Below are 15,783 nucleotides of genomic sequence, written 5' to 3' on the forward strand. Positions count from 1 at the left end.
CAGGGACCGTGTCCATTCCAGTAAAACTAACTGTGGTATTTGTTAAGTGCTTTCTATGTGCCAAGCACTATACTAAGCTCTGGGACAGCTACAAGATAATCAGGTCGGACACAGTCCCTATTCCACATGAGGCCCAAAGTTTTAGGGGAAGAACAGGTACTGAATCCTCATTTTACAGGTAGAAACTGAGGCACAGAGAAATTGAATGACTTGCCCAAAGTCACGCAGCAGGATTGGAACCCAGGTCTTCTGACGCTCAGTCCCGTGTTCTTTCCACTGGGCTACGCTGCTTCCTGGTCTGATAATCTGATATTTTGCTCAGCTCTCAGCATATAGAAAGCATTTTAAAAAGGCCATTAAAAAACCCAAATAAAACTGTGAACATTTTACAGTGAACCTGGCTGGGGAGGTTTTCTCTAAAGGGTTAAGTAGGATGATTTGCTGCCTTTTATAAGAAAAATAAGTGCACCCAGGTGACCTGTGTCCACCAATAGAGAAGAGAGTATCTGGGGAAGGGAAACTGGTGTGAAACAAGTCATTATCAGGCTAGGGACAGGTCATCAGACAGTTCTCGGTCCATGGGACAGGAGGGAGACAGGGACAGCCCAAGTGCCTGCTGAGTAGAGGGTCCATCTCTGGAGCCAGAACTTTGGCATCTTCTTCAGGATTTCCGGCAGTAGCCCTTACAGGCTCTCTGCAGGTCTCTCAAGAAGTTAGGAACACCATTCTGAAAAGGAAAACGACCTGCGTTATGGGTAATAGTAGTAGTATTTATTTACTAGCCATTGGGTGCTGTGCACTGTTCTAAATGCTTTCGAAAAACAACCCAAGCAAGGGGCACATTCTCTGCCCACAAGAGTGACGTAGGGTGGCCCAATGGAAAGAGCAAGGGCTTGGGTTCTAATGCTGCCGTGTGACCTCGGAAAAGCCGCTAAACCTCTCTGGGTCGCAGCTGCCTCCTCTGTAAACTGGGGGTAAGATATCTGCCCCTCCCTAATCAACAGATTTCTTGAGCAAATACTGGGAGAGAGCACTGCACTAAGCTCTTGGGATAGTGGAAGAGTTACTGGCCTTGATCCCTCTTTCAACCCCTAAATTCTTTGCTTGAGCAAGTATTTTCCAAAGAAAAGCCTCCTGGTCCACACCCTGAAGTCTTACCTTTGCTGCCCAGTTAATGAGCCAGGAGGGAATTTGGCCACCGGGGTTATCGAAGTAATACATGTATACTGGGGAAGGAAAACACATCCATTAAAACCGAGAAGGAAAGTTCAAGAAAATTTAGAAACGAACCTGGGAACCAGATGGATTCCCAAGACACCAGTTGTGGGCCAGCATTAACTAGTAAGCATTTACCCATTCAATCAATCAAGTGTATTTATTCAGCACTTACTATGAGCAGAGCATTATACTAAGCGATTGGGTGAGTACAACAGAATTAGCAGACACGTTCCCTGCCCTTCATCATCATCATCAATCGTATTTATTGAGCGCTTACTATGTGCAGAGCACTGTACTAAGCGCTTGGGAAGTACAAATTGGCAACATATAGAGACAGTCCCTACCCAACAGTGGGCTCACAGTCTAAAAGGGGGAGACAGAGAACAAAACCAAACATACTAACAAAATAAAATAAATAGAATAGATATGTACAAATAAATAAATAAATAAATAAATAAATAGAGTAATAAATACGTACAAACATATATACATATATACAGGTCAGTCAGTCAGACAAACATAAAGATAACAAGGCAATCACTTTGCCCTTAATAAGCTTGCAGTTCAAAGGACTTTAACCAATGTCGTAATTATGCAACAAGCACGGTCTTAAGCGCTAGGGTAGATAAAAGATAATCGGGTGTTATTTTGGGAGAATGTGCCACCACACAGGCAGAGGGTGGTCCTTTTTCTTTGAATATATATAGTAGTTAAGGGCTCACTATGTGCCAGACACCGTTCTACGTTCTAAGCACTGGGGTAAATACAAAGTAATCAGTTTGCATTCCACGTCCCACATGGGGCTCACAGTCTTCAACCCCATTTTACAGATAAGGTAACTGAGGCACAGAAAGCGAATCGCCCAAGGTTACAGAGCAAAGTGATAGAGCCGGCATTAGAACCAGGCCCTTCCGACACCCACGCCTGTGCTCTATCCATTAGGCCCTCAACTCCCTCTTGGTTTAGGCAGTTCTTCATGAGACCCAGAAGTGCCCCAGCCGTGGTCAGACTGTGTTTCCTAGAGTTCCCTCGGCCCCATCGCCTTCCCCAAGCTCTCAGCATGCATCACTGTAACTCCCGGCTTGCAAAACCGCGGCCTACTAAGCCAACCAGTCCTTCAGCGTGGTCCAAGTCACCCGGTTACCTTTACACCCCTTCTTGCCGTCCCCCCTGATGGCCAGGCTTTGCTTGTACCCCTTCACGCGGACGATCCCGGACTTCTCCGGACACTGGGGGACGGAGACGCTTTTAGCCAGGATGACTGAGACCTTCTGGCCGTTCACAACTAGATCCCGGCGTTCCCGGACATACACGTACTGCACGGCCGACAGCTGAGGAACACGGAAATCTATCAACTTGAGCCGGGGAGTGAAAGGGGGCAGGGATCCTGGGGGGACTGAGGGAAATGGGCTTGGGAGTCAGGGGACATGGGTTCTAAACCCGGCTCCGTCATCTGTCTGCTGTGTGACTTTGAGCAAATCACTTAATTTCTCTGTGCCTCAGTTACCTCATGTACAAAATGGGGATTAAACCTGTGAGCCCCATGTAGGACAGGGACTGTGTCTAACCTGATTACCTTGTACCCAGTGCTTAGAACAGGGCTTGGCACATAGTAAGTGCTTAAAAAATACCGTAATAATAATTTTTAATAAATGATTACCTTGTACCTTGTAAGTGCTTAAAAATACTGTAATAATAATTATAATTATTAATAAATGATTACCTTGTACCCAGTGCTTAGAACAGGGCTTGGCACAGAGTAAGTGCTTAAAATATACCATAATTTTGATAAATGATGATGACTAGTATTTCTTAAGTGCTTACTATGTGTCAAACACTATAGTAAGCTCTGGGGTTGATACAGGATGATCAGGTCTCACAAGGGGTTCACACTTGTGAGAAGGAGGGAGAACAGGAATTGAATCCTCATTTGCAGATGAGGGAACTGAGGCAGAGAAAAGTGAAGGGAGTTGCCCAAGATCAAATAGCAGACAAGTGGCAGATCTGGGATTAGAGCCCAGGTCCTCTGATCCCCAGGTCCTTGTTCTTTTCACTAGGCCACGTTGCTTCTCAAAACCAGGGAGGGGACAGGCTTCAAAGAGCAAACAGGCAGGAGGCTGCCATTTTGGGCCTTCTCAGCCCTGCTAGAAACTCCAGTTTTGTCAGAGAGCTGGGAAGAGAAAGGCTGGGAGCCTGGCTCACACAGCCGTAGGGAGGACACTTTTCCCCACCCAGGGGACATCTCGGAGTCAATTAGCCTTGACAGCAGTTATATAATCTCACCCCTTTCCCTCTCCCTCATAGAAAGATAAAGTTTGGGGGCCAATTAAGCTCCGGAGCCTAAGCACAGAACCATTTAGGTCCTAAATCGGAAATTCTCTATGTGCCGTCAGGAGAGAAATGCTTCAGTTCTTCCTCAAATGCCCTGCTCCACCCAGAATGCTCCTCAGATGGCACGACAGTCAGAAAGTGATGGGACAGTCCACGAATCCTGCCCTAGAGGGATGGGGATGTTTTGACCAAAGGATACATCTCGGTTGGAGATGGGGAAAGGGTATTTCACTTCCCAGTACACAATTTTCTTTCCATCATACTCTTTCTCATGCAGCTCTGCAAAGAGAAGAACAGAGAGTTCAGAACCTCGCCTTCTCCAGACCCTTCCCTAATTCCCAAACTCACGAGTCAGATCATCCAAATCCCCACCCTAAACACGCGTGGGTTTTTACTCCTTTCACCCCCAACTCCAGACAGACACACATTTCATTTATATAATTTATCCGTACATAGTTACTTGTTCAGCTGATGTTTTATGCTGCTTCTTTGCTCTTCCTCCCACCCTCACACCCTGTCTTTGATTTCTGTCCATCTTCCGTGCTCTAGATTATAAACTCCCTGAGGGCTGGAAATATTAGTGTCTTGCTACTAACTCCAGCTCTGCCACTTGCCTGCTGCATGACCGTGGGTGAGTAATTTACCTTCTCTGTGCCTCAGTTTCTTCATCTGTAAAAGGATTCAATACCTGTTCTCCAGCCCTCTTGAGACGGGTAGGGATTGTGTCCAATATGATTGTACTGCATCTACCCCAGAGCTTCGTACTGTATTTGGCACAAGGAAAGTGCTTAATGAATACTGCAATTGTTATTACTAGTATTATTACAGGGATACTCTCCCAAGCGCTGGAGATGGTACTCTTTGTGCAGAAGGGGCTTGCTCAATTCCACTGTTTGACTGATTGATGTCATTGTAAGATATCTCGCATTGTGGGATATCTGGTCAGCTAAAACCATGAGGAGAAAGATGGGGCCTGAGTGGGTTGGTCCATTTTCTAGGACACAATCGAAGGGTGAGAGGAAAAGGAGCCCTGGAAGTTGGACACTTGGATGTGGTGGTTTAATTAGTGACCCTGATATTGATAATTGTTGTGTCTCTCAAGTGCTTACTATTATTGTGTGCCAAACAGCTTATTAACCACTGGAGAATGTGCAAGATGATCAGGGACACAGTCCCTGTCCCACCTGGGGCTTATAGTCTTAATGGGAGGGGAGAAGAGGCGTTTAGTTCCCATTTTACAGAGGAGGAAACTGAGGCATTGAGAAATGAAGTGACCTGTCCAAGTTCACACAGTGGAGTTGGGATTAGGGGAGAGCAGGAAGGAAAGGCTCTGTGCATGAGGGAGAAAACCAGCAATTAATGAGAGTCACTCCCATTTCATACTTCAGAGCCACCTCCACCTCGCAAACAAATAAAGTTATTCCAATCCAACATGAAAATTTAAGGAATCCTCTCAAAAAAAATCATGATTTCCACCAGAGGTCACTAGAGCATCAGAGAAGCAGCGTGGCTCAGTGGGAAAACTACAGTCTTTGGAGTCAGAGGTCATGGGTTCAAATCCCGCCAATTGTCAGCTGTGTGACTTTGGGCAAGTCACTTCACTTCTCTGTGCCTCAGTTACCTCATCTGTAAAATGGGGATTAAGACTGTGAGCCCCCCGTGGGACAACCTGATCACCTTGTAACCTCCCCAGCGCTTAGTGCAGTGCTTTGCACATGGGTAAGCACTTAATAAATGCCATCATCATTATTATTATTATCAATATTTTGGGTTTGGGGGTGGTTTTTTGTCTTTTCTTTTGCTTTCATTTCCAACTTAAAATAATTTCTCGTTCCCACGGGAAGGTTGATTTGAGGGGAAGGAGACAAGGCTGGTAATCACTGAGGAGCCCTTCAGCTGTAAAATAGGAATTAGCTGACTGCCAGTATTTAGTGAGCAAATGATACAAAGGCAGCTGACCTACCTCGAAGCTGACCTACCTTGCAGTAAGTCAGGCAGTCATTTGTATTTATTAAGCCCTTACTGTGTGCAGAGCACTGTATTAAGCGGTTGGGAGAGGACAGTCCAACAACAAAGAGGCACATTCCCTGTCACAGTCTAGAGATGGAAACAGACATCAATATAAATTACAGCTGAGCAGGTAGGTTGCAAAGTGACTCCCCACCCCCCAGGCAGATGTTGAGTGGAAAATGTTAATATATTATGTATTAGCCCTCTTATTAGAAAGTATTAGAAGTAGTGTGGCCTATTAGATGAGCAGGCCCTGGGAGGTCAAAAGGACCTAGGTTCTAATCCTGGCTTTGCCACTTCTCTGCTCTGTGACCATGGGCAAGTCACTTCAACTCTCTGTGCCTTAGTTACCTCATATGTAAAATGGGGATTAAAACTGTGAGCCCCACGTGGGACAGGGACTGTGTGTCCAACCTGATTAACTTTTATCTACCCCAGCGCTTAATACAGTGCCTGGCACATAGTAAGTGTTCAACACATACCACAGTTACTCTTATTATTGTTTCCCCTTCCAAACAAAAGTCAGTTTCAACTCAGAACTTCTTCAGCTCTGCAGATGGCTCCATAAAGCCATAGGGTTATTTCAGTGGGTTTCTCTGGACTTGTTTCAAAGCCCAAAACTTGCTGGTCCAAGGCTGCCAGCGTGGCTCAGTAGAAAGAACACAGGCTTGGGAGTCAGAGATCATGAGTTCGAATCCCTGCTCTGCCACTTGTCAGCTGTGTGACTTGGGCAAGTCACTTAACTTCTCTGTGCCTCAGTTACCGCATCTGGAAAATGGGGATTAAGACTGTGAGCTCCACGTGGGACAAGCTGATCACCTTCTATCCCCCCTGCGCTTAGAACAGTGCTTCGCACATAGTAAGCGCTTAATACTATTATTATTATTATTATCAGGGATGACTCCTTTTTGGAGATAACTACAGCCAAGTGGGTTTCTTAGACGTTCTGTTTGCGTCCAGCATAAAAAGTGTCTCCACTGATCCAGAAGTTAACAACAGATCAGAAAGGCGGTCCTGAGATCACGTCAGCGATGAGGGAAGGAAAGTGGAAGACAATTCTACTCCCTTCCAGAAAGCAAGTGAGCCAAAGGGAAAAGGCACAGGAGGGGCAGGGTGGCTTAGTAAAAGACATGAGACCGCCCTCTTCTCAGCTGTGTGACCTTGGGCAAATCAGTGTACCTCTCTGAACCTTCTCACCTGTGAAAGAGACATAAGAGACCTGCTCTTCCTCCCTCTTAGAATGGGAGCTCCTGTGTGACCTGTCTCTCCTTGTAGTCTGTTTTGGGCATTGTACTCTCCCAAGTGCTTAACAGAGTGATCTGCACAAAGTAAGTGCTTCGTAAATGTGATTGATAGTAAGAGTATTAGTAGTATTATATTGACACCTGTTGACTTGTTTTGTTGTCTGTCTTCCCCTCTCGACTGTGAGCCCATTGTTGGGTAGGGACCATTTCTATATGTTGCCAGTTTGTACTTCCCAAAGGCTTAGTACAGTGCTCTGCACACAGTAAGCGCTCAATAATTATGATTGAATGAATTAATGAAATAGTAGTAGTAGTAATAGTACGAGTATTTACTGAGTGCCTCCTTGGTGCAATGAGCTGTACTAGCTGTTTGGGAAACAGAATAAAAAGTGACACAGCCGAACCTATTGCAGCTGCCCCAGTGCATAGCACAGTGCTTGGTATTTAGTGTGCATTTACTGGCCAGGGAATAATAATGATAATAATGAGGATGATGATAATAATAATAGTATTTGTTAAGGGCTTAGTATCTGCCATGCACTGTACTAAGTGCTGGGGTAGACACAACGTAATCGGGTCAAACCCGATTCCTGTCCCACATGAGGCTCACAATCTAAGGGGGAGGAAGGATAGACATTTCATCCTCATTTTACAGATGAAGAAACTGAGGTCAAGAGAAGTGAAATGACTTGCTCAAAGTCACGCAGCAGACAAGTGGTGGAGTCCGGATTAAAACTCAGGTCTGAGGGAAGCAGAGGAGCAGGCAGCCCGAGAGAGTCGGTGGGAGTTAGGGGAAGGGGACTGGAGGTACGGATTGACTGGAAACGGGAATGTTTTAAAGCGGATTTTTCTAGGGGAAAGAATCAGGTCTTTGTCCTACTGGCTTTGAAGCAGCCCCAGACTGTATCAGCCACGGATTTGACCTTTGGACAGGGCAGGCACTGTCTCTTCTGCCATCTTACAGAGGATACTCCAGGGAGGTAGAAGGGACTCCATCCCTGGAAGGTGTTTACTGACAGTTCACACAGAATTGCAATGGAATTTATTGAGCACCCCCAGGTCACAGGGCACTGTACTGAGTGCCAGAGAATGGGTCATGGAAGCAGGAGTCATTATCATCATCATCAATCGTATTTATTGAGTGCTTACTATGTGCAGAGCACTGTACTAAGCGCTTGGGAAGTACAAATTGGCAACATATAGAGACAGTCCCTACCCAACAGTGGGCTCACTGAAAGGGGGAGACAGAGAACAAAACCAAACATACTAACAAAATAAAATAAGTAGGATAGATATGTACAAGTAAAATAAATAAATGAATAGAGTAATAAATATGTACAACCATATATACATATATACAGGTGCTGTGGGAAAATTAATGGCATTTGCTAAGCGCTTACTATGTGCAAAGCACTGTTCTAAGCTCTGGGGGGGATACAGTGTGATCAAGTTGTCCCACATGGGGCTCACAGTCTTCATCCCCATTTTTACAGATGAGGTAACTGAGGCTCAGAGAAGTTAAGTGACTTGCCCAAGGTCACACAGCAGACTCGTGGTGGAGGCGGGATTCAAACCGATGACCTCTGACTCCAAAGCCCGTGGCTCTTTCCGCTGAGCCACGCTGCCTCATGGGAGTGAGGGGAGTCATGTTTCTCCCCTCACCCCCACAAAAAGAACTGATAAAATGAAGAGTAAAGAATGAGAGAAAAGAAAAAGCAATGGCCAGGTGCATAAGAATCAATCTGTGGTATTTACTGAGCATCTTCCAGATACAGAGCACTATATTAAGTGCTTGGGAGAGTACGATAGGGTAAGTAGACATAATCCCTGCCCTGAAGAAGCTTTGATCTCACCTCTTGATTATGTCCTCTCTCCTGCCTGAAACTCCCTCCATGTTCATATAATAATAATAACGGCATTTATTAAGCGCTATGTGCAAAGCACTGTTCTAAGCGCTGAGCATCTGACAGACCGCCACTCTCCCCATCTTCAAAGTCTTCCTGAAATCATATCACTTCCAGGAAGCCTTACCAGACTAATCTCTTATCTCCCCACAACTATTTTCCTTCCCTTCTGCATCATCTATGAACCCGAATCCTGATCTTCTGAGTACTTATGACACTCATCTCATCCACCACAGCACTTAGGTCCATATCTTTATCATCAGATGTTTCCCCCACGTGCAATTTTTTCTAATGTTTGTGTCCCTCACTAGATTATAAACTCCTCAAGGCCAGGGATTGCCTCTACCTCCTCTATTGTACCGTACTCACCCAAGTGCTTAGTACAGTGCTCTGCACTCAGGAGACACTCAGCAAATACCACTGATTGATTGACTGTGAGTGTGACTCTAAATGCGTGCACTCATGGGCGTGTGCTTGGGTGTGAATATGGGTTTATGTGCACACGTGTGTAGGAGTGCACATAAATGCACATGTGTATGTGTGTGAGTTGGGGAAAGTGGTTGCAAGGGTGTGTGCATGCACATATCCATGTTTGTATACACGTGTGTGTGTGTACATGTGCACATGAAGGGAAGAGGACAGGTGATATCATACCCGAGGTAGGGTAATTCTGAGTTTCGAGATCACAGAAGTCAGAACAGTGGAACCCTGTGAAGGTTTGCTGATGTGGTCATAGCCACAGGAGCAAATTTATTGTAAAGGTTGCAACAAAGAAAAGCAATTAATCAAGGATTTATGGGTGATCACCGGGACTTCATGGCTAGCACGGACCCCAGGGCAATTCATTAGGGGGAATATATCCAAAGGGGCGCATCCTTTGATAGGAAACCGCAAACCTTAAGCAAAACCTAACTGCAATTCAGGGAAGGGAAACTCTCTCAAAATGCACAAAAAACTGATGGGCCGAAGTCCCTGCAGCTTCTGAATTTCGTCACAGACTCCCTCAGATGTCCCCAAGAGTTGAGTCCGGGCCTGACCGCTCACCCAACTATGGGGTGTCCCATGATTGGCCCTAACACGAGTCTAGAGGAGCTTGATAAACCCTCGTGGGGAGAGGGGGAGAAGGCAGATCGCGGGGAGCCAAGAGTCATAGCAGTTCTTGATTGGTGGGCTACTGAAGATGGCCTCATTTCTGAGGAACTCAGAAGCTTGCCCCCTATTTTGAGGAAATCAGACACTGGGCCCTCCCTATCTCTGAGGAACTAAGCGTCTGGGCCTCCTATCGCCGAGGAACTTACAGGCTGGGTCTCCTATCTCCATGGGCTGGCAGGTTAGCAAGTCACGGGGAGGGAAGAGGGAACAGGGGCATGCCTATGTGTCCCTTACAAGGTCCTGAGATGGCGGCCTCTCTTTCTAAAATGGAGTTAGTCATGTCAGGCTAACAGATGGGAGGACAGGGTTAAGTTCAATTCCACCAGAATACCACTGGCATTTTATCATTTGGAGGGTGTAACTTCCCCAACAGTTTCCTCTCCATTCTCGTCTCAAAACACGTGTGCGTTTGCGCACACCCAAACCCACTCACACATGTTCCCCAGAGACGCAAAAATTCTCATAGGTCCCAACAGAAACTTGCAGGCTAGACTTCAAGCCAGCTCCCTGAAATAATTAGGATCCCACAAATAAATGTTTAAGTAATCCTGAACTAATTGGGATTTTGATGACTTTGGCTCCTGCACCTCTGAGAAGTTTTGCACAGCCCAAAATGCGGGTATGTGTGGGAATTTTAGGACTGGCTGCACAGAATCCTCTCCGCTGTGTCAACACCCACTTGGTGCAATCGGAGTGAAACTCCGGTTTAATCCCTTCTAATCCTCCAGGCGCTCCAGAGTCATTTCTGAAAGAACAGAGCTCACCTGCCCCTTGACTGTGTTCCTGAATTTTGAATTACAACCTTGCCCCAAGGACTGGGGAAAGACTATCCAGCCCTCGGCCCGGAGAGTAAGTCAGTCTATAGGGATGTGCCTCACTGAGGTGGGCAGACAGGGAGGGGCAGGGAGATGGGGAAGAATAACCTGAACATGCTAGAATGCACCCTTCCCACCATTGCTCGCTTGACCAACTGCTGAGACCTACTGACCTTTGACATACTCATCCCACTGTTTCCTATAATCCAAGTCCATATAGACGTCGGCACATAACTCAGGAGGGCAATCTGTGAGGCTGCCAAACACTTTGTATTCAAAAAGTCGCAAATGCTGTTAGAGAACAGAATAATAATAATTAGTACAGTATTTACCGAGGGCAGACTTCACGCCAACCTCTGTGTTAAACACTGGGGCAGATGCGCGATGATGAGATCAGACATGGTCACTGGCCTACTTGGGGCATCCAAACTAAAAGGGAGGGAGAGGAAGGCCCTTATTCCCATTTTACAAATGAGGAAACAGAGGCCCAGAAAGTATCTCCGAGCTGCTGCCTCCCCTCAGCATCCTGGGGCTTGCTCCCAAAGTGCCTTGCCTTGTAAATTCCTTGAGGATCTGGACCATGTCTACTTACTCTCCCAGTCACTTAGTACAGAGGTCTGCACGAGAGGTGTGTAGTAAATAATCTTGATTGAATGTAATAATGATGAAAGATTTTGAATTAGATGTTTTCTTTGTTCAAATCTCAGTACTTAATTTCCATAACACCCTTATTCAGCTAAAAGGCCCCGTGCTAACACACTAGATCTTTCTTTATCTCATCCTAAAGGGCTTTAATCCCTCCATATTCCAATCTGTCGAAAAGATCCCAAAGGGAAGCAAAGTGCTTAAGCCAAGATAAACATTGCAGCCTTATCGGGATGCTGTGAATAAAGTGGGCATTAGCTTTGGATAGGCTATCAGCACTACCTGTAGGGCTTTCTAAGGGAGATGGATGTTCTAGATGTGAGGGAAGGTGGGGGCAACCTTCGACAGCACACTGAGGGGCTGAGGGCGTCCCTCCCTCCTCCCCCTCAGCTTAGCCCTGTCCCGAGCCTCTGGCTAATGCTTATTAACTGCTTCCCACAAAGACAGCATTTGCCAAGGGAAGCCAATGAAGTACCCTGTTCCAAACAGGCTGGCTTGCAAATCGTGTATTCCTCACCCATAGCCTCTGCCAGTCTCCAGAGCAGGGCAAAGGCAGGTACCACCCGGCTCCCACCACCCCCATTGGGTTGACACACACTGGGGTCCCTCTCGCTCCACCCCAACAACCTCCGAACCCTCCTCCGGGAGGCCTTCTGGGACTAATTCCCTGCACACCCGCCCCACCACTCCCTTAGGACATCTCATCACACTTTTATTTATTGAAATTCATGTCTGTCTCCCCCCCTCCAGACTGCAAGCTCCTTTTTTTAATGGTATTTGTTAAGCTCTTACTATGTTCTGGGGTAGATATGATGCATTCAGGTTAAATACAGTCCATGTCCCAAATGGGGCTCACAGTCTTAACCCCTGTTTTACAGATGAGGAAACTGAGGCAGAAAGAAGTTAAGGGGCTTGCCCGAGGCCATGCAGCAGACAAGTGGTGGAGTAGGGATTAGAACCCAGGGCCTAGGTGGGACAGTGCTATCTCCAGGATGTGCTGGCACTGTACTGAATGCCTGAGAAATACAGAACAGGCAAGGGACACATTCCCTTGCCAACAGCTTCCACTCTAAGGGAGGGAGGCATAAAAGTACTTATAAAATGGATAATCAGAATAAATAACTGAACATATTTTACCTAGCACTTAGTGCTCTGCACACAGTAGGGGCTCAATAAATATTAATGACAATGACCTGATTGACTTAAGTGTTTCTGAGACTTTCAGTCCCAAGAAACAAGGAGGAAGTGGAGGGCAGGGAGTTGTGGTTGTGAGACCTATGTTCCCTGCCCTCAGAGGGTTTCCACCCAAATGGAGACAACGTAGGGCACTTATTTCTAGACTTCACTTCTCTGTAACTCAGTTCCCTCATCTGGAAAATGGGGAATAAGACTGTGAGCCCCACGTGGGACAATCTGATGACTTTGCATCTCCCCCAGTGTTTACAACAGTGCTCGGCACACTCCCCCTCCCCATCCCCCCCACCTTACCTCCTTCCCCTCCCCACAGCACCTGCATATATGTATATATGGTTGTATGTATTTATTACTCTATTTTATTTGTACATGTTTATTCTATTTATTTTATTTTGTGAATATGTTTTGTTTTGTTCTCTGTCTCCCCCTTCCAGACTGTGAGCCCACTGTTGGGTAGGGACCGTCTCTATATGTTGCCAACTTGGACTTCCCAAGCACTTAGTACAGTGCTCCGCACACAGTAGGCGCTCAATAAATACGATTGAATGAATGAATGACCAAATACCATTATTATTATTAGTGAATGGATGGGTACGTAGTAAGCGCTTAAATGCTGCCATCATTATTACAATAATGATGGCATTTGTTAAGCACTTACCATGTGCAAAGCGCTGTTCTAAGCGCTGGGGAGGATATAGGAGAAGCAGCGTGGCTCAGTGGAAAGAGCGTGGGCTTTGGAGTCAGAGGTCATGGGTTCAAATTCCGGCCCCGCCAGTTGTCAGCTGTGTGAGTTTGGGCAAGTCACTTAACTTCTCTGTGCCTGTTACCTCAACTGTAAAATGGGGATTAAGACTATGAGTCCCCCCTGGGACAACCTGATCACCTAATCACCTTCCCCACAGCACCTGTATATATGTATATACATTTGTACATATTTATTACTCTATTTATTTTACTTGTACATATCTATTCTATTTATTTTATTTTGTTAGTATGTTTGATTTTGTTCTCCATCTCCCCCTTTAAGACTGTGAGCCCACTGTTGGGTAGGGACTGTCTCTATATGTTGCCAACTTGTACTTCCCAAGAGCTTAGTACAGTGCTGTGCACACAGTAGGTGCTCAATAAATACGATTGATTGATCGATCACCTTGTCATCTCCCCAGCGCTTAGAACAGTGCTTTGCACATAGCAAGCGCTTAACAAATGCCATCATCATCATCGTTATTCTTATTATATAAGGTGATCAAGTTGTCCCACGTGGGGCTCAGGGAAGTGAAGCGACTTGCCCGAAGTCACCCAGCTGGCAAGTGGCGGAGTGGGGATTGGAACCCGTGCCCTCTGCTTCCCAAGCCCGGGCTCTTTCCTGTCCAGTTATCGACCCCCAGCCCACGTCATACCCCGGGCCTGGAATGCCCTCCCTCTGCCCATCCACAAAGCTAACTCTCTTCCTCCCTTCAAAGCCCTACTGAGAGCTCACCTCCTCCAGGAGGCCTTCCCACACTGAGCCCCTTCCTTCCTCTCCACCTCGCCCCCCTTTCTATCCCCCATCTTACCTCCTTCCCTTCCCCACAGCACCTGTATATATGTGTATATGTCTGTACATATTTATTAATGTATTTATTTATTTTACTTGTACATATCTATTCTATTTATTTTATTTTGTTAGTATGTTTGGTTTTGTTCCCTGTCTCCCCCTTTTAGACTGTGAGCCCACTGTTGGGTAGGGACTGTCTCTATATGTTGCCAACTTGTACTTCCCAAGCGCTTAGTGCTCTGCACACAGTAAGCGCTCAATAAATATGATTGATTGATTGATATAAGAGAAGCAGTGTGGCTCAGTGGAAAGAGCGCGGGCTTTGGAGTCAGAGGTCATGGGTTCAGATCCTGGCTCCGCCAGTTGCCAGCTGGGTGACTTTGGGCCAGTCACTCCACTTCTCTGTGCCTCAGTTACCTCATCTGTAAAATGGGGATTAAGACTGTGAGTCCCCCCGGGCCAACCTGATCACCTTGTAACCTCCCCAGCGCTTAGAACAGTGCTTTGCACATAGCAAGCGCTTAAATGCCATCATCATCATCATTATTCTTATTATATAAGGTGATCAAGTTGTCCCACGTGGGGCTCAGGGAAGTGAAGCGACTTGCCTGAAGTCACCCAGCTGGCAAGTGGCGGAGCGGGGATTGGTACCCGTGCCCTCTGCCTCCCAAGCCCGGGCTCTTTCCTGTCCCGCCATTTTAGACTGTGAGCCCACTGTTGGGTAGGGACTGTCTCTATATGTTGCCAATTTGTACTTCCCAAGCGCTTAGTACAGTGCTTTGCACATAGTAAGCGCTCAATAAATACGATTGATGATGATGATGATCGACCCCCGGGCCTGGAATGCCCTCCCTCTGCCCACCCGCCAAGCTCACTCTCTTCCTCCCTTCAAGGCCCTACTGAGAGCTCACCTCCTCCAGGAGGCCTTCCCAGACTGAGCCCCTTCCTTCCTCTCCCCCTCGCCCCCCCTCCATCCCCCCATCTTACCTCCTTCCCTTCCCCACAGCACCTGTATATATGTCTGTACACATTTATTACTCTATTTTACTCGTACATATCTATTCTATATTGTTAGTATGTTTGGTTTTGTTCTCTGTCTCCCCCTTCTAGACTGTGGGCCCACTGTTGGGTAGGGACCGTCTCTATATGTTGCCATCTTGTACTTCCCAAGAGCTTAGTCCAGTGCTCTGCACACAGTAACTGCTCAATAAATACGATTGATTGATTGATTTCCACTGAGCCATCGTGGCAGCTGAACGCAGCCCCTTCCCCCTGGCTTGGTGGAGCCCGGGCTCCCGGCCCACCTGGTGGGGCCGGCGGTGGATGGCGATGCCCCCGGCCTGGCCCAGGAGCTGCCATCCTGCCCCGTCGGCCGCAGGCTGGTCCAGCTGGGCGCAGGCCGCGCGGAACTGCTCCTCCGGCCAGGAGGCCCCCGCCTCCATCCCTCCCTGCCGGACGCCTGGGGCCCGGGGAGCTGGACGAAGGCCACTGCCAGGGACAGGCCCTGCCCCTCCTGCATTGTGATGCAACCGCCCTGCCAGCTCTGGATGCACAGACACGCCTCCCCCCGCAGCCCCCCAGATATTCACCCCCTCGTCCTCCTCCTCCTCTTCGCCCTCCAGTCCCCGGCCATCAGGGGAGGCCCAGGGCCCGGGTGGGGAGGGGGCTGCTGATGGCAGAGCTTCCCCCGTGCCACCTCCACCGGCGGGGAGTTTGGGAGACTGGACGAGAAA

General features: G+C 47.3%; 2 protein-coding genes across 3 annotated transcripts in view; one reads left to right on the forward strand and one right to left on the reverse strand.

Annotated features, from left to right (window-relative positions):
• Positions 1 to 15,783, forward strand: part of TMEM100 (transmembrane protein 100) — a 47,709-nt gene that overhangs the window by 3,360 nt on the left and 28,566 nt on the right. The gene's annotated exons all lie outside the window — the stretch shown is intronic.
• On the reverse strand, positions 435 to 15,754 carry LOC119937763 (phosphatidylcholine transfer protein). 2 transcript variants are annotated; one of them, XM_038757388.1, is made up of 6 exons: positions 15,640 to 15,754; positions 10,848 to 10,965; positions 3,749 to 3,828; positions 2,363 to 2,534; positions 1,159 to 1,226; positions 435 to 727 (listed from the first exon to the last, which is right to left on the reverse strand). In XM_038757388.1, the coding sequence occupies exons 2-6, from the start codon at positions 10,888 to 10,890 to the stop codon at positions 662 to 664; spliced, it is 429 nt and encodes a 142-aa protein (XP_038613316.1). In that variant the 5' UTR covers positions 10,891 to 10,965; positions 15,640 to 15,754; the 3' UTR covers positions 435 to 661. The 2 variants fall into 2 exon arrangements, with proteins under 2 accessions (XP_038613316.1, XP_038613315.1); XM_038757387.1 differs by lacking the exon at positions 15,640 to 15,754 and adding an exon at positions 15,355 to 15,492.

This window comes from Tachyglossus aculeatus, chromosome 15 (genome assembly GCF_015852505.1).
Source record: "Tachyglossus aculeatus isolate mTacAcu1 chromosome 15, mTacAcu1.pri, whole genome shotgun sequence".
Taxonomy (NCBI): Eukaryota; Metazoa; Chordata; class Mammalia; order Monotremata; family Tachyglossidae; genus Tachyglossus; species Tachyglossus aculeatus.

Excerpts from the sequence above, each read along its gene's own strand:
- LOC119937763 (XM_038757387.1), bottom strand. The coding sequence starts at position 15,492 with ATGGAGGCGGGGGCCTCCTGGCCGGAGGAGCAGTTCCGCGCGGCCTGC. Across the intron at positions 10,966-15,354 it reads TCCACCGCCGGCCCCACCAG|CATTTGCGACTTTTTGAATA; the intron begins GTGGGCCGGGAG and ends GTTCTCTAACAG. Across the intron at positions 1,227-2,362 it reads CGGCAAGAAGGGGTGTAAAG|TATACATGTATTACTTCGAT; the intron begins GTAACCGGGTGA and ends TTCCTTCCCCAG.